The 26,913-nt window shown below is 34.0% G+C and overlaps 2 protein-coding genes across 7 annotated transcripts; one reads left to right on the forward strand and one right to left on the reverse strand.

Annotated features, from left to right (window-relative positions):
• Nucleotides 1-1,151: 1,151 nt before the first annotated feature.
• LOC105785624 (pentatricopeptide repeat-containing protein At2g01740) lies at nucleotides 1,152-4,605 on the reverse strand. Of its 3 annotated transcripts, none has more exons than XM_012611737.2 (2): nucleotides 2,331-4,605; nucleotides 1,152-1,784 (listed from the first exon to the last, which is right to left on the reverse strand). In XM_012611737.2, exon 1 carries the CDS (start codon nucleotides 4,514-4,516, stop codon nucleotides 2,765-2,767), a length of 1,752 nt encoding a protein of 583 aa, XP_012467191.1. In that variant the 5' UTR covers nucleotides 4,517-4,605; the 3' UTR covers nucleotides 1,152-1,784; nucleotides 2,331-2,764. The 3 variants fall into 3 exon arrangements, with proteins under 3 accessions (XP_012467191.1, XP_012467190.1, XP_052489254.1); XM_012611736.2 differs by having other exon boundaries at nucleotides 1,152-1,795; XM_052633294.1 differs by having other exon boundaries at nucleotides 1,152-1,834.
• Nucleotides 4,606-20,539: 15,934 nt separating this feature from the next.
• Nucleotides 20,540-26,243, forward strand: LOC105785625 (probable UDP-3-O-acyl-N-acetylglucosamine deacetylase 1, mitochondrial). Of its 4 annotated transcripts, XM_012611740.2 has the most exons (8): nucleotides 20,540-20,678; nucleotides 20,748-21,056; nucleotides 21,514-21,720; nucleotides 22,573-22,671; nucleotides 23,160-23,224; nucleotides 23,914-24,058; nucleotides 25,584-25,690; nucleotides 25,813-26,243. In XM_012611740.2, exons 1-7 carry the CDS (start codon nucleotides 20,619-20,621, stop codon nucleotides 25,647-25,649), a joined length of 951 nt encoding a protein of 316 aa, XP_012467194.2. In that variant the 5' UTR covers nucleotides 20,540-20,618; the 3' UTR covers nucleotides 25,650-25,690; nucleotides 25,813-26,243. The 4 variants fall into 4 exon arrangements, with proteins under 4 accessions (XP_012467194.2, XP_012467193.2, XP_052489259.1 ...); XM_012611739.2 differs by having other exon boundaries at nucleotides 25,584-26,243; XM_052633299.1 differs by having other exon boundaries at nucleotides 21,553-21,720; nucleotides 25,584-26,243.
• The last annotated feature ends 670 nt before the right edge of the window (nucleotides 26,244-26,913 follow it).

Here is a 26,913-nt window from a genome sequence, read left to right on the forward strand (position 1 = left end):
CAGATGGCAGCACTCAGCAACAGCTTGCTTTTATTTTTCCACATTAGGTTTTTACTTTTGGGGGTTGTTTTAGTTTTTCTTTAGTATTTATTTATTTGTTTTATTATGGGTTGTGTTGGGTTTAATAATCTTTAAGGGTTTAGGCTAGTTTTTAAGGGCTTTGGGCCATGGTTTTGTTTTTATTTTTTCGGTTGCACCGATTTTTTATCGATTTTTTTCAATTTGCAGTTCAAAACGATTCTCAGCCTAGCTAGTTGTTTCTTTTGAATTGGTATATCGATCGATCCTCGATGCAACTAATTCGATTGGTTGGTCCGATTCGATTTCAGTAACATTACATGCAAGTGATTAACAACATGAGATTGTCCAAGTAATCTTCAGATGCGAAGCTAGTCAAGTGATGCAAGGTGGAAGGCCATCCTCGGATATATTTTAAGTAGCTTCTCGTAGTGCCACATGTCTGGGAGGTATGGGAATACAACAATATTAATAATATTAAAATTTTGAAATAAATCATTTTTAATATTTAAGATTTACTATTATCAAACAATATAAAAATATTGACAAAAATGCAATATAACATATTATGTACTAACTTTTACTAATATTTCAAATAATTTTATAATATAGATTCAATCTTACTCTTTCAACCTTTTATTTTTTAATGTCAAATAACATCCAAGTTTATAGTAATATGAGTGGATCTAATCTAATTGGATTACCGTTTAAATAATAAAAACTATTAATATAATTACATATAAAAGTGTATATAATTTTTTATTTGAATATATTGTAAAAGCTCCTCTACTTCCCACAATCAGTGCTTAATAAATTCAGAAAAGGAAATCTACATTAATTAAATATCATCTTAATTTATTTAAGATTTCGCCGTTTTACATTGTTCAAATGAGGTTTGGCATCCAACCCAGTATAAATTCTGGCAAATGAAAAACAGGAGAGTTATTTGGGGCAGGGCGTGGACATCAACATATTTAATTCATCCATTTTCCTCTCTTTCAATTATATCAAATGTTTGGATTTATGTTTTAAAAAAAAAAACATTAGCCTTTCTTTCTTTCCATGAAAAAGTTTGATTTTTATGTATAAAATTGAAGCATATACAAGTGAGGAGCCCATAGAAGACCTTCAAGTAGAAGATAATTGTATAACTTTTATTTTTTATTTGGAAGAAATTATTTTAGATGCAAGTTTTCCATCGGCCACTGGCTTATAGCAAGAAAATAACAGTGATTCATCATCATTCTAAAAGATTATCAAATATTTCTATCAAGGCAATTGTTTTTCTCCAAAAAGATTATCAAAGATTCAAAATCGACTAATCCAAGCGCATTTCTCGGGACAGCAGAGAGAATTACCAGGGAGGGCATGTCCAAAGCCCACTGTTTTTCTCCCAATACGGAGCAAAAGCTCATCCTGGTGTATAACCTTTTCCATCCACTACTAAGATTACATTCAGCAATTCTTCCATCACTTACCTGCAGCCTTGAAACAGCCTTTGAGTCGATTCGAACCCAAGTAAGATTTATCCACTGAACAACATGTTGAGCACTTCAAGTTTGGATAAAAGCAGCTTTTGAACCAATGTAAGCTTCTGCTTTCCCATTATGTGTTGAAAGAATGGTCATTGTTTCACTGTTTGCAGGAGAATAACACTGGATTCTGACTTCAGACTGGATCGTTTCTTTAAGAATAGCCATTTCAGGTTCTCACCAAGGCATGCTTAGGGAAGAGGAATTTGACAAGATCCAACGTTCCTTTGGCATCTGTAGGAGAACTGAAAGATAGCTGATGAATCTGTAGTTGTTCAGGGAAACTATAATACAGAATTTATTTGATGCAAATGCATTAGGTATAAAAGTGAGTAAAAATGTCAACAAGGATCATAAGCCTGCCAATCAGAATATTAACATAAATGGAATTATCTGAAGGTGTCAAGACATGAAAAGTACAAAGTAATCGACTATTAGAAGTATAGTGAATGATTTCGTCCCAACCAAAAGTAAAACAAAGCAAGAGCACAGTAAATTTTCTGATTCAGACAAATATAGTTATTGTGAGGGACTTAGAGTAATCATAAAACTTCCAGTAAGCAGGCCCACTTGAAAGTTCAAGGAAGCAACATCAACAGCACGTGCTCCCCGGATAGAAATATGTATGTTGATAATTCTAACCTATCAGTTTCAAGCTAGCAAACATTTATAATGCATTTTGAGTTTAGAACACATCCCCCAATTTTAAGAAGCAAGATAATTAGTAAGATGACAGAAAATCAAAAACTTAAATTAAATTAAGAAAATAAAATATATTACCAATATTTGTTTTTCCATCACATGTGATGATTCTGAAAGGCATGCATCTTGGGTTCCTTCTACAGTTGGGTTTCAATATGGTGGTATGTATTCTGAAAGCTAAGATCCACTGCCAAAAACCCAAATTAGGACTTCAGGTGACAACAAAGGCTGTACTACTCAGTGACAGAAAATATCAAATTGATCGCCTCCATTTTGTTCATCAGTGTCGCATAAAACAGCAAGGCAGTCAATAATCTTTCACTTTGGTAGCAATCCAAAAAGTATTCTATTTACTTAAAGTGCATGGACCTGAAACTGGGGAATGGAGTCCTACTATGAAAGCATCTCGTGTTCCATTATCTAGCAAGCAAACCAGATTGAAGGGGGTTCTTTTTCAATTTCAGATAATGGTCAGACAAGCTTGATCAAAGTCGAATCAAAAGCAGCATGTGTCATTGAAATTCATTTCCACCTACTTTGCATGTTGCTTTTGAAAAACCTCTCTTTTCCATTTCCTCAAGCAAACCAGTAACGGCAGCTTCATTATCCTGTCGTAGATACCCTCTGATCATAATTTCATAAACTGCAGCATCAGGAGTAATTTGCCTTTTCAACATATCCTCAAATATTTGCTTTGCTTCAATCATTAGACCCTTATTTGCTAAACCAAAAATAAGGGAGCTATAAGTTAAAAGATCAGGTTGAAAACCCTCTTGAACCATTCTATTCTTTACTCTAAAGGCCTCTATCAAATTTCCTTGCTCACAAAGCCCGGCAATCCAAGAAGTATATACATATTTGTCTGCAGTGAACCCTGCCTCCAACATCTCCCTAAAAACCCTATTAAGTTCAGTAAAATCCCCTTTCTTAGCCAACCCATTAATGAGTACCGTATAAGATATTTTATTAGCCTTTCCCCTGCAAAAATAACTTTCAGCTTCATTTAGACAACCATGCTTGCAGAGGCCATCCATTAAGCTTGTAAGAACGATAACATCGGGGTCAAAACCACGGGCCAAAATTTCACCATAGACATTCAATGCAGCTTTTACATTCCCAGCCTTAAAATGGGCATCCATTATCGTGGTTAACATCAATTTATCAGGCCGCAGTCCACTCTTAACCATATTTTCCATATATATTGATGCTTTGTCAAACATACCAGTGTTGCAAAGGCCAGCTATTATTACCCCATATGCTGCCATGTCAAACTCAAGTCCCTGAACATACATCTTACCTAAATATTTCAGGGCATCAGTTACATTACTCTTTTTGAAATGAGCATCAATGATTGAAGTATAAACAACAGAATTAGGCTTAACCTTATCTTTCAACATTCTGAAAAACAAGCACTCAGCCCTTTCCAGCATCCCCTTCTTGCAAAGACCGTCAATGAGTGCAGTATAGGTAACGACATTTACTGCAAGCTTGACCAGTTTCATTTCCTTACACAATTCAAACGCAGCCTCAAAATCACCAACCTTACAGTAGCCATCGATCAAACAGGTGAACACAATGGAATTCAACAACACCTTATCTTTCTTCATATCCCTAAACACCTTAACCCCCATATTCAAATCCCCCACTTTACAAAACATATCAATCCATGTACTATAGGTAACCACGTTGGGCAAACAGCATTTCCACATCAAACCCATATAAACAAAAGCCTCTTTCTTCTTCCTCATCTTACAGAACCCATTAAACAACACATTAAACGTAACCAAATCGGGCTTACATTTATCTACCCTAATTTCATTCACAATCAAACAAGCCTTAACAACTTCACCACATTTAAAATACCCATCAATCAAAGAATTATAAGTTGCAATATCCGGCTCACACCCATACAAAGGCATCAAATTTACAAGCTTTTGAGCATAAGAAGACTGTCCCAACTTACAAAAAAAGGAGATGGTTGAATTGAAAGAAGAAGGGTGAGGGGTGTACCCTTTGGAGAGGAAAAAAGACAGTAACTTGAGAGAAAGTGCGCCACAGTCGGAAGCTGTAAGCTTGTGGAGAAGCTTGTTGAAGGAATAGGGGTCTGGGTACTTTGAAGTTTTCTTCAAGTCAGAGAAGAACTGGAGGGGTGAGCCAAAGTAGGAGTCTGATAATGTTCTGTAAGAAATGGATTCTGGGAAATTTTTCGAGGCTTTCTTCTTCTTCTTCAGGTGAGAGAAGAATTTGAAGCTGTTTTTTATCATTCATGGGGACTTGGGGAGTGGGTTGTTGTTTTTTTTTTTTCCTTTTTGAATTGGCTGTTAAACCCTGAAAAGTAAGGGCATAAATCTTAAACCCTAGAGGGAAGAGGGAGAAGAAGCTAACGATTTAAGCATTGAGCAAATGATTACCGGATAAACTACACCATTAGTCACTAAACTATGAGTAAGTTTTTGTTTTGGTCACTTAACTAAAAAGAAGTTACGATTTGGTTACTGAATTATTCAAAAATTTCCATTTAAGTCACTGAACTATTCAAAAAATTTTATTTAAGTCCCTGGTCTGTTAAGTTTTTTTTCTTTTTAAAGTTTCCCTAGCGAGCTCCAAGCGACGATTCAATAACCAGTATAGTAGATCAATACCTTCGATGAGTAGAAGAACATACCTTAGAACCAAGTCGATCTGACGATCAGTTTCAAAGATTGGAGAAAAAAGTTGTTTGAATTTTAGTTCGCAGATTCATGACATCAAAAATGGTTTCATAGAAAAATTTGAATTATAGAAGAGAAAGGGAAAAAGGGCTTTCGATTGATGCAGGCGGTGCAAACAGAGAAAGCCATATAGCATCAATTTTAACAGCCTAGTGACTTAAATGACAACTTTTGAATAGTTCAGTGACCAAAGTATAATTTTTTTAGTTAAATAACTAAAACGAAAACTTACTCATAATTTAGTGAATAATGGTGTAGTTTACCCTTGAATATTTTGCTACTTTCTACTTTAAGGGTATTTCTTTCATTCAAAACAATATTTGGAAAATAATTTTAGAACAATATTTGAAAAATGATCTTTGGAAAATAGACCAATTTTCTGTAAAAAATATTTTGTGCTTAGTTGATTCAGTGTAAAAAATTTCATTGTTTGAAATTTTTATAAAAGTTGTCCTCTTAAACTTATTTTAATGAAACAAACATAATATTAACTTTTCTTCATAATTAGTTAAACAATAAACAATAGCAATTCAATTTTTTTGTCTAAATTTTATTGTAGGGATATGAATAATACCACAATAATATAAATTGATTGGCTAAACTACATTAGAGATTACCTAACTATGGTTTTTTCTTTTTATCACTCAACTATAGCAAATTATAAAATGGTCACACAACAATTCAATTTTGTTGTTTTGGTCACCAATGACTAACGTAAAAATAGAAACACCCAAAATAAAAATTAATTGGTTGACCAAAAAGAAAAAATTAAATAATTGAGTTATTATTTTGTAACTTTTTATAATTGAGAGACAAAAAACATAGTTGGGTGGATATTAATATAATTTAAATTCTAGCAAAATTTCATTATAAAGATATGTATCAAAACACACATAATAGGCATCGACCATTAATTCTGTCGAATGATCTCAAATTCCTCAAATTTTATTAAGATAATGATTTAAATCGATGTATTTGAATTTATATATTCGCAACATCGATCATGCACATCAAGGTTAGTTCGAGGCCCACGCTAGATTAAGTGGATAAAACCACCTCAAGGAAGTTACATACTCAACATAGATGGGCCCATAAAATCTTGCTCATACTTAGCTTCAACTGGGGGTCTCATCCGTGATAGCAAGGCTCCTTAGAATGGAGGATTTATGTTGAATATTGGGATAACGAATAGCCTTCAAGTGGAGTTATGGGGTGCGAGTCGGTCTTTGTCTCACAAAATCCTTGGCGATTCGTCGGCTCGCAGTGGAGTTAGATGCACTGCTGGAAGTTCAGTTCTTTTGACAACTTTTTGAGAAGAACCATTCTCTAGGTACTTTACTTAAAGGTTGTCTTAACTTGATAAATGAAGGATGAGTAACCGAGGTTTGACACATTTATCATGTAGGAAATAGTTGTACAGACCACTTAGCCAATTTAGCTCAAAACCTTGAGAGGGGTCTGGTTCGTCTCCGACGAGCCTTGAACCTTTACTCCAAAGGGACACTTGTGGAGAGTGGGTAACTAGAATTTAGTTTTCTTGTTTCCTTCTTTGTACAAAAAAAACACAACGATCATACACCCGATTCAATCTTTCAAATTAATATAAGTAGTAAGCTTAACTATAAATTGGGTTATCAATACTTCCAAAGCATCAATTTACAGCATAAAAAATTAAACCATAGAAATACTTTACTTTTCAAAAGAACTTTGAATCAAAAATTAAAAGAGGCTAAATTAGGCATGAATTCTGATTTTAAAAGTTAAATGAGTTATTAGGTCGATTTTCACCATATTTACCAGAATAGGCCGATTTTGAAGAAAGAGAGGAAAATGCGTTTAGCTTAACGTATTTTCTACTGACACAGCAGGAAAGTGCATCCAGTTGGACGCGCTTTCCTCTCTCTCCTCGATCAGGTTTTTATTTTTAGGGTTTTTTTGTTTAGGTTAAGGTTTTGGGTTTTGAGGGTAGTAATTGGATTTTAGGGTTTTGTTAGGTTTTTTAAGGGTTTAGGAATGGAAATAATGGGAGGCCGATTTATTTTTGTTTGTGTTTAAAGTAGACATAGTGAAATCTCAAAGGTATATTCCATTTGATGGTGATGTGAAAGTGCTTAGAGAACCATACATTTCATCTATCGCATCAGGATAGAACCATTACCTTAGAAGCTTATCACAATGCAACTCACTAACTCAGCCCCCATGTTCATGATGCATATACTATCACGAGTTGAAGTATAAGTAGGGCTTCTAGTTGGCAGATGTTAATGCAGGGTCACGATTTGGAGTATAACTTGGGAGTCCACCTGGCAGTGATTATACGGTCACGAGTTCAAGTTTCGCCTCACCAGAAGAGGATGTTTTATAAAATCGATGCTGAAGTTTGAGATGATAATCGTAGGGAAAAAGTCAGGGGCTTTCCAATATAACCAACTTATTTTTTTCTCCATCTCCACCAAAAGCAAGATCGATAACCTCCCAATTGTCTGAAATGGTGACAGGGTTGGATAAAAGAGCACTGTCAGGGGGGAGCGATAGTGGCTATGAAGAGAAGTTAGAGATCAAGTCGGGGCAGTTGCGGTTGTAGTTATTAGTCAGTGATTTAATCATAACAACCGCTATCAAACTGAAACAACCTCTAGCTTTTGTCCAATGCGACAACCGCTCGCACCCTTAACAGTGCACTTGCCCCTACTTCGTCACTAGTTTCAGACAAGAGGGAGGTTGACGATAATGCCTTTAATAGTGATGGAGAAAAAGAATAAGTGGATTATATTGAAAAACCCCTAAGTTTTTCCCTACGATTATTATGTCAAACTTACGTATCGGTTTTACAAAGCATCCTCTTCGGTGAGTTGGAACTTGAACCCCTGATTGCATAACCACCATCAAGTGGTCTCCCGAGTCATATTCAAAGCCATGATCTCACATTAACGTCCATCAACTAGGACCCGTAGTTAGACTATAATTTATGATCGTATAAGCACCATGAACTCAGAGCTTGAGTTGCAATAAGATGGGCTTCTAATGCAATGGTTTTGTCTTGACATGACAGGTGAAATATGTGGGTCTCAGAGTGCCACCACATCATCGCGACTTAAACACACCTTAAAACTAGCACACCGGCTCCTCTAAACAGAAATAAATCTTTCAGTCAAAAATTTTAAAATTTGAAAGTAAAATATAAACAATGGTGTAGATAGGTTTTTAGGGCTGAGGGGAAGTGACCGAGAGAGTTGATGCAATAGGGGCAGCAAAACCCTCTTTATACAGGGAAGCAAATGGCAACGAGTGAAAAAAGGGAGGAAATTTTAAAATGTTCTTATGGATGTCTGAAAATATCCCGAGAATCTCATGATATCTGAAAAATGGATCGGGATTCTCAAGGTTCAATAAAAAATTTCAGGTGAGTTGAAAATGGGAGAGTGAAAACGCTCTGCCTAGGTTGCGCTTTCAATGCATCTTTCTGCCACATCACTGAAAACGCTCCCTAGGCAGAGCATTTTGACTCTCCAACTTTCAACTCGCCTAAAAAGTTTTATTGAACCCTGAGAATCTTGGTCTATTTTTCAGATATCATGGGATTCCCGAGATATTTTTAGACATCCATAAGCACGTTTGTTGTTTTCTATTTTGGAAACACTTCTACGAACACGTATTTTTTATTTTTAAAAGTGTTTAACCGATGTCAAGTTATGTTCGATATTCGGGATAGTATTTGGTATAAAACTAGCAACCATTCTAGTAGAGACGTTTGAACTTGAAATATCGAGAAGATTTTTGGTAGAATAGGATTTGTGTAAGGTTAACCATATTTACGTGAAACAATTAACTTTCAAAAATCACCCAAAACACGTTATTATACCAAGTAAGTTTCATTCTTGTTGTTAATGGATAATCAATACTTCGGTTTTTTTGCATAATGTTTTGGTTTTAAACATGTGAAACATGTTATTTGGTTAAAATGAGTAGATGAGTTAATGGTGTTGCTTATTATGATGGTGAAAATTGTGACATCGACATTAGGGTCATTTTTTCATCAGCCTACACAACGCAATTGCCTTTCACCCTGAACATCCAATTGCCAAAGCTCCAGGCAAGAATTAGTTGGAATGTTAGCAATCTAAGCTGTAAAGTATCATCCTTAAAGTATAGGTACTTAGCGTCAGAAAACCCCGTGAAATATGAGATATTTAATGTCAGAGGTTCAATGGCGATCAATGTGATAGCCCAGATGCATAATGCTATTGGATCACCTATACTTGAGTTAAACATTGAGACCTATACTTGAGTTAAACATCGAGTTTGTCGATGTCGATGAAGGTGGTCAAATTTTGAAAATAGTTTTAGTTAATGTCGGAACAGAATAGGAAGTTGGAAGTCCAACCACATAGTTGTGCAGAGGTTCAAAGCTTTGTTACAAAGCTCTCATTATGAAATCCTAGAATCATTAATAGAAAGATATTCCTTGGTTTCAACCAAAGATTTCAAATTTGGCAAATAGCCCGTCCACTAGTCAGGGTTTAGAGGTAATCAGAACTTCAACACCCTGGCATGACATTCTATTAGTGCTTTCGATTTCAACTTCTAAAGACCGATGTTCTACACCGAAAACACTTATACGAGTACTTCATAAAGTTGCACTAATTGGCAATCCACAATTGATGTAGATTGTTACGACATGTATACAAGATGAAATGATGTACTCCATACAATTTGCATCGACGAAGGGACATCCAACCTTGTACAATAAAGAGGAGTTGAGATTAAAGAGGGCACTGGATCTAACAACGGTCCAATTTGGGAGTCTGGGCTAGATGGTTCAAAAATTGCATTATTTTCTGAACTAGAATCGGTTCTAGTTGAACCAGAAAATTATGGTTTCGATGGTGAAGGTCTGAACAATATTGGTGAGATCGATATGTGTTTCAGGGCATACTTACCTCTAACTTGATCTACCGAATTTGATATGTCAAATTAGGCTTCCCCATTATACTTTAGGAGCTTATTTTAAAGCAAATTAGCATATTTTCTGTAGTTTAATATAGTTTTTAGATTTTCAGTTAAATAAGTGTAAATGCCTCTTTTTACTCATTTTAAGACCCAAATCAGCCAATTGTGCCATTGGGGGACCTAACATCTAATTGAGTGATATAGGTACTCAACGATGTCCTGAAATTGTGTGAAAACATCATCGAAGATAGGGGTATCATGACATCGAGGTATGGATATCATGACACCTCTCACAAGCTTAAGATGAAGACCATCTACAGTGGTATTGTAATATCCATTTTGGGTATCATGATATCCACCTTTCAAAGGATTACAATGTCGCAATATTGGTCTGTCGCAAATCGTTGTAGTAGATTAAACCACTTTATTTACTTAGTGAGCTCATTAGAAAATAATTTATTTATGTTTTTATTTAGTTTACAGTCAACACTTAGGTAATAAAATGAACAATTTAGGCATTTTATATGACCTTGTAGGCTGAAGAAGGCCCAAAGACAAACTAATATGTTCAGTGAGTGTGCAGGACATCACTTGAGGGCAAAAAGACAATGGACTAGTCCTGATGTTGCAACATAGAGCTGGGATGTTGCAACATAACAAACATAATACCCAAGAAATAGTCTACCAAGGATGTCACAGCATAGGCCAGAGGGTGTCGCGACATAGCCCTGTGGGTGTCGTGGCACAAATACGATGTGGCCATTTAATGAAATAGATGTGTTTTCAACCGTACAACATGTTGGATTTGGTGCCCTTAGTGTAATATTTTTTATCTAAGTACACTTGTATTTTTTTCGAACAGATTGGTTAATAAAATTATTCTTAAGCTAAACTTTCGTGTTGACATAAAACTCCTAAATAACTTAAAATACTTAAAAATTATCCAAATTTCAGAATAAATAATAAAACTTAATAAATACAATATTTTACTCATATATAATAAAATTTAAGCTTGAAACTTGAACCCAATATGATTTAAACTTGAATAAAAAGCCTGAAACTCGTAATTTCTGTAATAATCCTTTCTAGAAATTCTGCTCGTGTAGTCTTCATTAAAATGGTCATAACTTGGCTCCCAAACTCGAATCGAGTGATTCAATGAGTGATTTGAAGTTAAGAGTTGATCTTCAAATGCTATGCATACATCTAAGCCCAGAAATGCATGGATCTTATCCAAAAATTCATCGCAAGTTAACTAATCTTTTCAACTTTAAAATTAGTAGCTTAGTTGAATTAACTTTAATAAATTTCACCCATTTTGTGCATGTATCATTCCCTTTTTCCTCAAAAATATTCATCCTCACATATTGTCTTTGATCGAATATTGGTTTGATTTGCTTGGCATTTGATCTTGTTATTGGGTCTTGAGGTAGCGTAAGCCCAAAAAATCCATAGGGCCTGAAATTGGGCCTTGAGATTCGCATCATTTTTGCTGTTAGATTTTTTTCTCTATTGTTGAAGCTTTGTGAATAGAGAACGATCAAAACCTTGCACTTCATTGGATTCATATTTATAAATGAGCATTTCTCAACCCTTTTTCTTTTTATATGTTGCTTACCATGTGTTAGATAAAATGCTTGTATGAGATTATAATTGATTATGTGCTAATTCATTTTGATGGTTGACTGATAAATTGGTTGCTATTCTAAGTTGAGAGATTTCTCTTGATTATTTTATTTTTCAATTGCATTGAATTTCATATTACAATAGAATTGACGCCTCTAGTGGAAGATTTAGATAGACTAGACTATGAGGAGACTTTATCGTGTAGGACTTTTTGATACATTTATGTCGAACAGTGAGACTGAAAGGAGATCTATTACGCCTAGGTTAGACCAAGATGAGAGCTTAGATGATATCTTTTAGTTTAGGATGAGACTGATAGGGGATTCCTAACAAAGAGTGGAAAATAATATAATCAAGATAAATTATTAGCTTAGCTAGCAATTGACTAATCAATCGACAATCGTTTTAATCATTTGCTTCGTTCAAGCAGAACTAGATTAATTTTTTAATTTTTTAATTTAGACTTTCTATTTTGATTGCGCTAATAATTCCAGAATCGATTAGATTACTAATTACTTAGCTAGTAATTAATTTGGCAAATATGTTTGCACTAATAATTCCTAAATCAATTTGACTAGTAATTGATTAGCTAGTAATTAAGTTGACAAGCATGTTTAGCAATTAACGACCCTTAGGTTCAATTATCAGAATACCTTGTGTGTTCTGATCTACCATAAATTGATACGTCTAATTAGGCTCTCTCGAACACTTGATGAGTTTGTTCTCAAGCAATTTACAAGTTTTTTCAATGCTTTTTATTGATTTTTAGTTTTTAGTGTTATGGTAGTTTTTTTCATATTTATCCTTTTAAGACCTGAATTGGCAAAACTATGTCATTGGGAGTCTAATGGTTTATTTGAGTGTGTGTAGGGAAATGACTATGGCCAAACCTTGAGGCTAACATCAACTAATTTAGGTTTTGCTATATTTATATATGTGTGTCATGATACTGACACTCCATCACTTCAAGGGAGCAAAACTTCAACCAAAAATCAACCTAGAGTAGTCTGCCAAGGATGTTGCATGTGACACTTCAGTTTGGTGGGTTCTAAGTTTTGGCACGTAGATTGAGAAGTAATTTGAGAAATGCAGATGTACCCACCAGTTTGTTTTTAGCATATAGATCGGGCTTATAGCACACATTAGAATATTACGTAAAGATTTACCTCAAAATGTATTAAGTTGTAAAGATGGAGAATTTGGTAAGAGTAATAAGGATTTTTGGGTAAACTGGGTTATAGCCAAAGGTAGTATACGTCAAGTTCATTAGGTTACTGTGCTAGTTATGTTGTAAATGATTTGCTTAGGAACTAATGGAACAGATGAACCAAAGGTATTTAAAAATATTGGATTTTCTTTTATGTTTTCTCTATAGCTGTAGACCATTATTGGGGTAATGTTGAAAGAAGAAAACACGTGTCAAGTTCCAAGAAGGACTTAGATTGTACAAATAGATATTCAAGTAAAAGAAAGGGGAAGTCTTTCTTCTTCCTTCTTCAAGAAGTATTACTATATGAATCCTAAGAAACCTAAAGTATTCATTTCTCCTTTAAGCTGAAATTGTAGATCTAGATCTTTACCAATAATTACTCCATGTTAAGGTAAGATTTATGACTCTGCATGTTATTTTATGAAATATTAAGTCAATAAGAGTGCATAAATAGTAAAATGAAGAAATAGGGTTTTGTATGAGGGCTATATGGGTTTGAGATAATGGTAAAAGTCATACGAGTGAGTTTAATGGGGTTCCTATGTTGTATAAACAGTGGTTGCTGCAATTTCTCATTGGATGTTGAATCTGGAATTAAAGTTTCCATCCGTGGTTGTTAAGTGAGTCCCTATACTAACTCTTTCATGTGTATTGTTCATACCAGAATATCTGTAAGAAACTGATTAGGAAAGGTATAGCATGCGACTGTGGGTGATTATTAAAGGATATCTATGATCTTATAAACATGGGTTGAGGATAGTATATAAATTTGGTATGGAATCTAATAAGTTCAAGTATGTGGTGATGGGTGTATAAGATTCTGTGATGATGAAATATGGATATGTATGTATGTCTGGATAGTATGTTATGTGATGTGAGTACTTTTGTTGTATGTTGGTGTTTTAGAATTATTGTGCTTAGTTTGTGTCAATACATGAAAGGTATGTAAAGTCTGGTTGAGGTCGAGCGCCAACATTTGTTGCGGACTCGAAGATACATGTGACACAGATTTAGCCTGGACTGATAATCTATTGTCGTTTTAAAGGTTTAGCATGGTACCCTCTAAAAAGGAATTATGAATGATGATTACCCAATGGGGTTATTTGCGTGTCCCAAGGCAATGATGGCAAACCTCACGAAATGTGAGTTTAGGCAAATACATATCGTAAACACATCGAAAAAGGATAGCCTTTGTGACGAAGTCTAAAAGAATAGCCTTTGTGGTGTATTACAAAATAATAGCCTTTGTGGTAAAGTCTAAAAGAATAAACTTTATGGCGTATTATGAAAGAATAACCTTTGTGGCGTATTCTAAAAGAATAGGCTTTGTGGCGCACTTTGAATGGACTGCCCTCATGGTGAATCTTAATAAGGCTCTCAATGAAGAACTTTGAAAGACGTTCTTTGTGGCGGGCTCTACACTATGTAATTGGCATATTCAGCAGTAATCTATGAAACTAGTAAGGATAATGTACCCATAGATTATATGGTGAAGTATCACATAAAACTAAGACTGTTACGCCCTAATTTTTGTTTACTAACGTGCGCTAGTTTATGTCACAAGGGAGTTAGTAGCCTAATGGTTAAGAGTGTTAATTAAATCCTAATGATCCTATGTTTAAACCCTCACACTCCTATATTTTTAGTTTAATTTTTTTGACAATTCTAGAAGGTCAAACCCCTTATTGTCGTCCAACACTCCTTGCCTTGTAGAGAGGATTTCTTTCCTTTTGTGTTGAGTCAACATACCTTCTAAAACCCCCTTTTCACTCATTTATTCCCTCATGATCCACTATTCACTCCCATTGTCCCCAAACCTACCATCTTTCCCCTTTGAATTCACTTGGCCGACCATAGAACCTAAAACCTTCCCCATTTCATTTTTAATTTTTCTTTTTGCTCTCCTCCTCTCCTTTAACTGCACCACCACCCTCCTCCACCATTTCTTCTCATTTTTCTTCAATTTTCACCACCTTTAAAACCCTTTTACCTCTTTTCTCTTCCACTCCACCACCATACAAGGCCACTGCACTACCACCTCTCCTCCATCGTCATCGCTGCCGCTGATAACTCTTGAAAAGAGTTATAATTCATGCCTTTAGATTGGGTCAATTATCTGTACTTTACTTAGTTACATTTTAGGATATTATTTTAGCATTTTTAGAACATTGCATAAGAAGCTTGGACGATGCTTAAATATTATTATTTGTTACTTTTAATTGCATATGGAAGGGTTATGTTTTGTGGTTTGGCAAGTGCAAGATGAGGAGAAAGAAATAAATAAATGAAGGTTTGTCATGGCAAAAGGTTGGACAGTTTGTCAACATGAATGCTGTGGCAATTCTAGGAAGACTAAGTCAACACTCAACGCATACCAGTTTCAGCCCAACTGTATTTGTTCCAGAAAAAATCTGCCTAAAAAATAGGAGAAGATAATCTTGGGATGTTGGTTTTTATCCTATAAAAAAATAATTTAAAAAGAGGAGAATATAATATTGGGTTGTTGAAAAAAGAATTTAAAAAGAGAAGAAGATAAACATGGGTTGTTGGATTTACCTTAGGGAAAAAGTTGTAAAAAGCCAAAGGAGGAAACCCTAAAAGGCGAACAATAGTAGAGATCCTTAGGCAAAGATAGAGGGTAGCGGCTGAGTAGATATTAAAAGAGAAAGATGAAAGCAGTCCCTCTCAGCCATCGCAGGACACTGTGCTGCTGGAGTGTAAACTAGATAGACGAAAGCTGTCTTCCCGAAGTCTTCTGTATTTTTTAATTTTTTCTTCCATGAATTGAATGATGAAAATGGTGTTGGATGTTATATTGGTTTTGAATGTTATTTGCCAACCTATGAGTTAAATCTCAAAGGGTTAGGATTACTTTGATGAAACTTTAACTATCTTTAATGGCTGAAGTATAAATTTGAATTATTTTTACTATTTCATTCAATTGTTTTATTCTTTAAAATGTATGTGAGCAATCCCTAGACATAGTCGACTGTGTAACATACCCTTAAATTAATCTAAAGTTTGAAATTGTTAGATTAGTTAGACCGTGGTTGAATGATATGAGCAAGTACTTGACATATACTTGTAGTAGACTTTAGACATAGAGTAATGTTCATACTGAAGGAAATAGTGCAGTGTACCATATTAAAGGCCTATAGACACAGGCAAGGTAACTTGAGGTTTCTGCCTTCGAAAGAAACAGAACACTTTAGAACTCTTCTGAGCAGTAGGTTAAGTATGATTTTGCTGAGGCATTGCTAACAGGAAAAGTAGATTCTTAGTAATCTCGACCTTCCCACTCAACATCGCTTAATCCTTATCTTTTGCCGTAGTATCTTTGCAACCATATCCTTAGTTGTTTATTTATCAGTTACATATTATTCATATAATCATTTTCATAATTGTCATTACATTTATACTTTTGTTTTGCCATAACATTTCCAAGTATTCATTAATTTCAAGTATTCATTAATTCCACATATTGCATACATCATTATTCATTTTAATTGCCACTGCATACTTACCATAGCTTTACAATAGCATTAATCGCATTTTATTATAAAAACTTGACCACTTTACTGCCTCAATCCAATCCTCAGAGGAACGATACTCACTCATCACTTTATTACTTGATCCGACGTGTATACTTGCCCAATTCACATTTCGTATTCATACACGATAGCCGTCGGCCGCCACCGAATTCTTCATTTTTCTTCTTTTCTCCTTTTCTTTTCGAAACTCACCTCCATAATCTCTTAATTTCAGTTTTTATATATTAAAAGATCATCTTTCATCCCATTTTCTAAACTTATTATTTTGTGTTTTATAGAGTCGAATCCTCTTCTTTAATAGACTTTTAAAGATTTTTTCTCGAGCCTTTTCCTTCGCTAAATCGTAAGTACAAAGGAGTTTCGTTTATGTTATAATCTCATATTAATATATTTTTTAAGGATGATACTAACTACTTGATTTTGTGCCTTCAAGAAGAGCCACTCGAAAATCCTAGAATTTGCGCTCCACTTGTAGAAGGGTGTGATTTAGTAATTTTTTACGTAAGTGCTACCGATTCGTAATCGCTTTTAAACAATGGTTGTTAAATTCGTACTAACTTGTGTGTTGGTCGAAACCGTAGTTTCTCAAGAAATCGGACTCTCATCTTTCAAAGTGGAATTAAGATTTATCAATCGGAGGTGTGGGGGCTTTCTCTTAATAATAATGACTAATATTGATTAAATGATAAATAATACTAATAGCATAAGTATAATGCTTTTGTTTATATGATTCTTGAAAATATGATATTGGGTGAATATGAAAGTGTTCATAAAGATCGGTAAAATCTGATAAAAAAGGCTATCAAATAAGTATTTTCGAAACTTTAGGATCTATGCTGATAATGGTGATTTGGTTGATTTTTGTAATATATTTCAATGTGTGATTCCTAGTACTCATGTCATGTGATTTATGGCTAATGAAAATGTATGCACAAGTGATGTGGAAATATGATTATCGATATTCTGATTTGCATGTTAAACATGCCATATTCTGATATTCTAATTTACATGTTAAGCATGTCATATTCTAATATTCTGATTTGCGTGTAAAGCATGCCACTAAAAATCCGTTCCGTATGCCATATCACATGCATGAGGTGGGAAAAATATGTACGGAGGAAGTATCTAGCAGTAAATTTGCATTTTTTGGTGGTTTGTCAACAATATTTTGTATCTAGTAGTAAATCTGCAATATCTGGTGGTTCGACCATACTATTCTGTTTCTGACAGCTCGACTGTACTATTTGGTGGCTAGTCCATATTATTGGTGTGATATTAGATGGATGAGTTATGGGGAACTTTTAATGGTGTGTAGCAGAGTTGTGTAGGACCTGTTTTCTAAAATCTACATTGTTTTCCAAAAAGCGTTGCATTAACATCGTCATTACGCATTCTGCCATATCTAATTTTGTGATTAAATAATTTATATGTTATGATTTGTTAAAAATGAGGTCGATATGAATTTATTTTGTGAATATTATTATTGGAGATCCACACTGGACTTTTTAAGTTCACTCTTTTAAATTATGATATTTCAGATAATCGAGGTTAGGATGGGCTCGGCTACGGAGGTGCTCTCGATCATTTTTCTTTTAACTCTATTATTATTGGTATTTGATATTTTGGGATGTGTTTACTTAATATGGACTTTGGTTTGGATGTTGGTTTTTGGTTTTGGGACTTTGGATTTTTTATTTGGATTTTTATGCATGGTTCATGATTTAAAAAAAAAAAACTACCCTTTGAATGATTTGCTTTTCAATAATAAATTATAAGGGTTTTTTCATAATAATGACAAGTTTAAGCTCAATAAGGATGATTTCAAAATTCAAATTATGTTTTCAAAACTTGACAATATTTGCTCACAAAGCTAATATTTTGCGAAATGATTATGAGATCTACAATTTCAAAATAACAAATAAATTTTAAATATCAAGATTTGTCTGCTGCGATAGTTTTAATTGAATTATGATGATTCCTTAAAAACATTATCAATATTTAAGTTTTTCTAAAATTAAAAGATAGCATCTAAAATTTGGTTTTACATACTATAAGACTTAAGGACGTTTTGCGATGACGATTTTTAAGAGAAAGCTTCTAAACGTTTTACTGAGCCATTGCATGACCAATGTAATCTTCGAGATTCGGCTGTAACGTCTAGGCCGAATTTAGAAGGTTAGAAAGAGTCATTTGGAAGTGTATATTGCATAAGGACTTTAAATCGTTACGTTTGAAGGAGGTATGGTATTTATAGTGTATGAAATATGGAACTTGAGAAGAGTATTCGTCAAAGACAGGTTAAAGGTCACGAACAATAAGATCATCATTTTGGCTCATCAATTGCAATGTGAAATTTAAAACATAGGTAAATTTTGTAACTCTCAATAAGTTCTCTTGAACTTATCTGTGTGTGTCATGTCACAGGTAAATTGATATGGGTTTGTGCTAGGAGAGACGATGCTAGTAATATGCCAAATAAATAACCTATCAGATTATTATGCATATTAAGCGAGTTTAGCGGTGTATCCAAAGACTGAAATGTTACTTAGAGATCTATAATTTAGGGTATCTGTAATTGATTAAGATTTCAATATAGATATTATTGTAAATTAATTACCATGTGTTGTAGTTGTATTTACTCATTGTATTTACTTAGGCATTTTAGTTTGAAATTTTGTAATTAAGTTGTAATTATCTGTAAATTGAATAAGTAGATTAAGCTTGTGTTTGTATTCAAATGGTAATACCTAAGATCCAGATCCGGTTAATCAGATCAGGTTGATGGTGTTACATCGCAACACACCTAGTGTCCCAACACTGAGCTCCAATGTCTTGACTCCAAGCCTTCAAGGTTGCGACTCCAAGTTGATGGTTGAAGTGAAGGATCTCAGGGCCACTATGAAGGATGTCACGACACTAGCTAGGTTGTGTTGCGACATCGAGAACCCCCAAGCCAAGATGATGCTTACTATTGAGGATGTCTTGACACTGAAGTTTAACAGGGTGAAAAATGCTACAGGGACAATATTGTGTCCAACACCAACTCAAGTCAACTCATGCACTCTAAAGGCATCTTTGCCAATTTTAGGGTTGTAATCTTGGTTATATTAAAGGCATACATGATGCCAAACATGGAGGAGCCTCCTTTTATCATCTGTTTATTTCTCTCTTTTTATTCCTTTTACCATTTTTATGTTTTCAGTTTTTCCTTTCTTAGCTTAGTAAATTAGTAGTTGTTAGTTTCTTCATTTTTACTTTAGCTTTAACTTTCTTACAATTAGATACAAAACTTTCTTTTGTTATTTTGATTTCTCTTTAAAGTATTTAATAGATTTTCTCTTTGTGAACTTTCAAAAGTGTAAAAATCTCATCTTTGGTTGTGCTTTCATCACTTTTATTGCTCCTATCATCTTTAACAAAGACTCTTCCAAGAGTCCTCAAGAACTTCTCAACTTAGCCTTTTTTATGTTTTCTTTGATGAGTCATTTAAGCATGAACTTGGTTGATATTTGTATGTTGATGATGAATATGCACTAAATCTAATGGTGGTTGGTTGATTGAAATGTTGCATGGTTAGTTTTTGGGTCAGTGACTAAATTGTAAAAATTGAACTAAATTGAATAGACTTTAAAACCTAGAATTGATGCCTCTCGGTAAACATTTAGATAGGTGAGACCAAGAGGAGAACCTATTGTGAACCAATTGATTGTCCCGATTTAGTTTAGTGAGTTCGAGAGATAAATCGGATTGAATCATCTGATTGGGTAAAATGGTGACCGAAAGGTAAAATCAAATCAATTAGGAAATTGAGTAATTCAGACCCCTAATCCAAGAATTAACTAGCAACATGGATATCAACCAACCATTTTTGCCCCTATTGAATTGATATTTATGCATTTTTGTTATTTAATTTAGTCCTCCTAAGTATAGTTTAGTGTAATTAACCTTTGATGATGATTTACGATAATATGATACAATGCATTGTCACATTGTATTTGTGACACGCTATAACACATAAATATATATTTTTATACAATACCTAAACTATCTACGACCTCTTTCCAGTTTTTAAATAGAGGATAAAACACCTTCGAACACGATAACAATCTCAAATGCCAACGGTACTTGATCACTCTTGTACTTATGAATTTGCAACAATAAGGGAAGTCATCCAAGCTATCACTCAATGCTTTTGGATTTGTTTTTTTTTTAAGGAAAAAGTTAAATGCTTTTTTAATATTTTCATAACTTTAAAACCCGCCAAAAGAAAGTCTAGCCATAGCTGTAAGTTTAACCTCGTATCATTCCGCTCTGGAACATGCGTCTCTCCGCCGCCATTAACTCTTTCAAGTCCTCCAATCTCATCTCATGGAAAACGGTACCTTCCCTCACTCTCAAAACATTCTAACCTAATCTCCATTTCCGTTAACTTCTACTGTGATCCCAGACAGGTAAGCTTCAACAAACCCTAGCGGGATGCATCGAACTGTCGGGAAAAACACTTCACTCGGGGAAGGTTTCGAAGGTAAAGATATGGCCGGTATTCGCCGGCGAAGGAAGGTACTTTGAGTTTCACTCAAATTTGATTCCTGCATCCATCGATTTTGTTCGAGAATCGCTGTTGTGTACCACTCTTTGCAAAGACGGATACAAGATTCGGACCGTCGAGCATTTGCTTTCGGCTTTGGAAGCTAAGGGCATCGACAATTGTAGAATTCAGATTCAAAGTCTCGATTCTGAGGATACTGAGGTCGAGGTTAGTGCCATAATTTTTGTTTGGATATCAAAATTGATTTAATTTGCTTAAATTTGCAAGTTTTGTTATTCATTTGGTTGTTACTTTTGTCACATTCTTTCCTTTTTGCAAGAAAAGCGACTTTTCCTGTAAGGTATTGTTGGATAATAAAATGCATGATTTTACATTTACATGGAACAAATATATATTCAATTGTTTGTTCACTTCAAGACAAATTTGGAGCAAGCTAAAAGCATGAAGCTGCAATCCAACAGCCGGAAAGAACCTTTGAAGGCCATATTGTAGGATATGAGTTCTGGATTGAGGGATGAGCGATGAGATTTAAACATAGTCAATGAATTTGTAGAGAGAACTGTTTAATGTAACATATAATGTACAAACACTGTAATAATTCTGCTGAGTCTCTTTTTTCATACAATTTTATAGATGGTGATGATTGGAATTTTAACTAACACAGGTTCCTTTTTTTGATGGGTCTGCAAATGCTTGGGTAGAGGCAATAGAACAAGTTGGCAGAAAAGAGGCCTTGGATCGGTGTGGCAACAATGTTGAGAAATTGGCACCACATTTGAGTGAGCCATTTTATGTTTCGAGAAATGATTCTTTTATGGTTGCCTTCCCTGCTTCAAAGGTTCACATATCTTGTGGAATTGACTTTCCAAAGGTAAATTCTTTTGTTCTCTGGTATGCTGATTGTTAACCACATTGAATTCAAATGGTAATTGTCTCGTTTGTCCTGCTTTACCTTTTCTTCTCTTTTTCAGGGGAAATAGGAAAACAGTTTATTTCCATTTTTTCACTTTATTTTCTGAGTTTACCGTCTAAGATACATCATTAATGCTTTTGTGCTTGCCCCTTTGTAATGAAATAAGCTGCTTGGATTGATACAAAATTTCTATCATTGGGAGTTCTTCAAGTTCAACAAGTGGCTACTTCATAAAGTTATTCAAATGAATTAGATACTATTATGAAGATGATTAGGTAGCTGAATGCCAAAATTGCTTGCTATAGTTAGAAAAAGAAACAATATTGCTTTCAAGCATGTCTCCTGGCTCTAATGCTGGACTAGAACCAACTAGATGGGGAAAAAGAAATATTCATCAGCCAGCTGGACCCAGAGGTGGTTGGCACATACCTCTGCACAAGCCAAAGGCTATTATGAGTTTTTTTCACCTGCCAAGCAAGTCAGACCTATCTTTGCACAAATTTGGCTCATTTATTGAAGGAGCTTAGAATAAATGAGCCTAAATGACTTGTTCCAAAAAAAGAATTCCATTAAGTTTACAAGATAAACATAAATGAGGTTTGCTTGATTGAATGAGGTTTACAAGTTAAGCAAGTCAGACCTATCTTTGCACAAATTGCTTTTTCCTTGATCCTCTGTGCCTCTCTTTTGTTGGGCATCGACTTTAAGCATAATTTACTTTGGATTGATTTTGATCTATGCAGAAATTTACATATCATTCATTTTTGGTGTATGCTCAAATACCTTTTTGACTTTTTTTTATGGTTGCAGGTGCCTGCAATTGGATGCCAGTGGTTTTCTTCAGCTGCTCTGGATGACTCCTATGAAAAGCACATAGCATGTTCTAGAACTTTCTGCATCTATGAGGAGGTCCAATGTGAACTCATATCATCATTTCTGGTTATTGTTTTGTTCTAAAATCTAATGCACCAGAAATGTTTACCCGTATTACATATACGCTTTTTTCTCAATATTTTCGTTATTTTATCTCTAATATATTTCTCTACTATAGATACTTTTTATTTCTGCAAGTATAAAAGGTTTGAATTTGTGCATTTTAAAGTGCTTTCATTTCAAAATTTCAAAATTCCTCATCCCCTAAAGGTATCAAAGGGAGCCTTTTTTAAAAAAAAAAATTGGCAGATAATGATGTCACATCAACATTGTGCTGCTGCTTTGACTGAACAAAAAGAAAATTATCTGTACTTTTATTGGGTTATGATTTTATGGAATCATGTCAGGCAGTTAATTTCTCAGCTGGCTATAGTGTTTTTTTTCCTTCTCATGTCGCAACGTATTGGAAATAGCTGCCATTGTTTCTATGTTGCTATTGCTAAATCTATGTAAAATCCATTCAGGTGGAACATATGTGCAGTATGGGACTTATTAAAGGGGGATCCCTAGACAATGCCATTGTATGCAGGTGAGATGCGAATGCTAAATTTATGTCAAGTTGGCTGATCACCTTATTCCTGTATGTAGTGTCATTTATTCAAACATAACCCCACAGATATGAAGACAATTTTTACTACATAAACAAGCTTAATTTCTTCCTAAACAATAGATGAGAAGCATGGGTTAGGTTGTAATTTTCATGCTGAGCCTCCTAGAGTCTGTACTGAAACAAAGAACGTTGCATCTTGGGAAATCTTTTATTGAGCTTTCTATTTTGTAATAGTGAGTAGTGACCCCTTGGTAATTGTGAAAAGCAAGTAGTTTTGGTGAGTGGCAGGGTAATTTCGTTATTACCATATAAAAGAATAGAATGAATGCAGCATGCTGTTAGTTCTAGGTTGAGTGAATTGGATGTACAGTGAGCAACATGGATGGAATTTAGTTTCTGTTTTCCATACGATCTTGAGCCATGCTGAAGCAGACACTTGATTCACTTCTACACAAATTTACTAATTAATGGTTTCTTGATAAACATTATGGTGTCTTTGATATTTTATGCAATTTACATTTGAAGTTTGAACGTCAGCAGATCTTGTAAAATTGTTTGTACATCAACAAATCTTGACAAGACTTGTATACAGTGGAATATTAGAAACCAGGAATCGGTTGATTTTCATTCTGTTGAATGGAATACTTAGTAGTCTTTTTCTTCTGCAGTGCTACTAAAGGATGGCTGAATCCACCGCTTCGTTTCCCTGATGAACCTTGTCGCCATAAGGTCTTGGATCTTATAGGTGACCTTTCCCTTTTTGCACGGTCTGGTAGTCAAGGATTTCCTATGGCACGAGTAATATCTTTCAAGGTAGGTGCTCTCTCTCTCTCCCTAGGGGTGAGCGTTCGATTGAATCGAGTCAAATTGAATAAAAAAATTTTAGTTAATTGAGTTGACGAGTTCTACTTTATCATCTTAATTTGATTTGAATTTTTTCGAATTGAGTCTAGTGAAATGAAATTTGAGTCTAGTCGAGTCGAATCGAATCAAGTGAAATTGTTCAAGTTAAATTAAAAGAATTAAACATGTCAAATTAAAATCTTGTTACAAAATAACTACTTCCATGTTAGAGACAAATTTGAAAACATATATATTTGAAAACTTTTTAAAGTAAAATCATAAAAAATAACTTATTTAGGTCCCAAAATAATTATTTTAGAAAATTTTAAATTTTAACTTTATATATTCTTTAGATATTTTTAAAAGTTTTTAATTTTTTTAAAAATATAAATTTTGAAATTTTATAAATATTTTGAATTATTTTGTAGTTTTTGTTGAGAGAGACTGATATGTTATTTTCAAAATTGATAAGGACCAAAAAGTATTTATTCCAATTCGTTATTCGAATTATTTAAATTATTCGAGTTATTCGAATTGTAAAATTAAACTCAACTCGAACTCGGAACTTGAATTATTTATTCAAGTTGACTCAAATAGTTTGATTCAATTAACTCAAAAATCGAATTTTTTTTCGAATCGAATTGAGTTTGCTCACTCCTCTCTCTTTTATTTATATTCTGTTTATTACTTTATTATTGATAAATATTTTTCCAAGTAAAATGAGGTTAAAGATATATCTTCGCCATGCCCAAAGTCTATACATGTTCTATGGTTTAGACTTGTAAGACTAATATAATATTAAGATTAAGTAAAATTGTGGGGGTGGAGCGGGGCGGGTCAGGGGTGAAAGTCTCAAGTAAAATCAGTTTCGGCTTAGTGCAGAATATACTCATAGAAGTTGGGTTGGGTCCGGGGTGAGCAAAAAACTTCCTTGCCATGTTGCCAATCCTGCTTCTATTTCTTTAAATGAAGGTTGACCATTATCTATTATACATGTGAAGTAGTTAATTTGGGTTTATGGAGAAATAACCAACTATGCACTTAAGACTTAGTTTGGGTTTATGGTGAGCGAGAACTGCAAGATTCAAGACCTTCTGATTTTTTGTGGTCATCTCCCTGCCATTTACTGGTTATGAAAATTTTAGTGTTTTTGATTAGTATGCTCGAGATAAATGTAGTTTTACTTCTGACTGGTGGTGGTAAAATTTCCGTGAAATATTGGCAGTAAGAGTTGGGGTCTCAAAGTATTCATGCCACAGAGACCTCTCCTCTTCAACATCTGAAGAGCAAGACAGAGGTTGAGATACTTAAAAAACTTCTTCTAACCAGCTAGACAGCCACTGTGGTGAGGTGGATATGGTCATGAATTGATGCTGGCATTTTGTTGTCATAACTGGAAACATTTAGCTCAAATCACTTTCGGTCTGAACTAATAATATAGTTGTATTATATATAGAGAGATTCAATTGATGTGGCAACTTTGAACGTGATACAGGGTGGTCATTCACTTAATGCTGATTTTGTACGCCGACTGTCGGGAATCACTGTGCAAGAAACTTAATGGTCTTTCTCCTCAGAAATTTTCTAGTTTGCATATCAAAGGTTAGAAATGTCTGGCTTAGAGGTCTGCAACATCGTTTTAAGTATGAAGACAATTAGGGATGTTGAAGGGACACGAAAACTTGAAGGGTAAGTTAACCGAGGTGTGTTTTCTGACTGTCAAGGTATAAAATCCAGAAATGCTGCAGTTTCTTACAATTTTGACGAGTCCTTGCTTTGAAACTGTAAGTCTGCACCTAATTTATGATTCCTTATTCATTTATTTATTTAAAGATGCTTTGTTTTGGGGAGCTTTATTGGCTGCTACCAACCATGCTTCGTAGGTAAGCTGTTAAAACAAAACTTAAAAGCATAGGTGATTAAACTGTTGGACGAAACTTCAGATGATCTATTGGGTTTGGATCAAGTCTTGTGTTTTTTTTTTCTTTTGCCTTTTCAGAGATTGATTGTTGTCTTTATTGTAGCTCTAAATGGTCTTTCCCCCTTTCTTTTTCTTCTATTTTCAAGCTGCTTGTAGTCACTGTTATTTTATTCTATTATTAAAAAAATTGTAAAAAACTTAATTTTCTTATTCTATTTAACTTCTCTTAAGAAACTCGAAACTTCTCAAGTTCCGATAATTGAGACTAGTGATTTCATGAAAGGGGTGCCCACAATTTATTTTATATTAGATTGTTTTGCTCTTCAATTTTTAATATAATTAAATATATTAGATATTTATTAAAATTTCCAATTATAATGACTGAAATTATTATTTGTATTAATTATAAAGTTAATTGAGCATTTTAAAGAAAAATCAATTTGCCAAATTGTAATAGACATAAATCAATCTATTATGTTTACATTTATGCTTTAATTTGATGGTTAATTTAATTTTATAATATTATTATTCAATTAAAATATTTTATAACCTTAATTAGTTTAGTTAAAATATCGGGGTTGATTTTTTCTTAAAAGACTAATTTTGTGTAAGAAAAGGTGTGTTAACACGTTACCATTTTGATAAAAATAATTAAAGGTATTAACTATTTAGAGTAATTAATGTTATGATAGAAAAAAAAGTTTAAAATACAAAAAGATTAAATCTTAAAGGTTAGCATGGTAGAAAGATCAAAATTACAATTTAATGCTATGGGATGGAAGGAAAGTTGAACAGCGGTCTACCACTTTTAAAATCCTATTAATTATCGTTAATTGCATTTTCAATTGTAATTGTGCTTTTCAATGTATTTAAATAAAACGGGGCGTTTTGGCTGGGTGGGGAA

The sequence above is a fragment of the Gossypium raimondii genome, chromosome 1, assembly GCF_025698545.1.
Source record: "Gossypium raimondii isolate GPD5lz chromosome 1, ASM2569854v1, whole genome shotgun sequence".
Classification (NCBI taxonomy): domain Eukaryota; kingdom Viridiplantae; phylum Streptophyta; class Magnoliopsida; order Malvales; family Malvaceae; genus Gossypium; species Gossypium raimondii.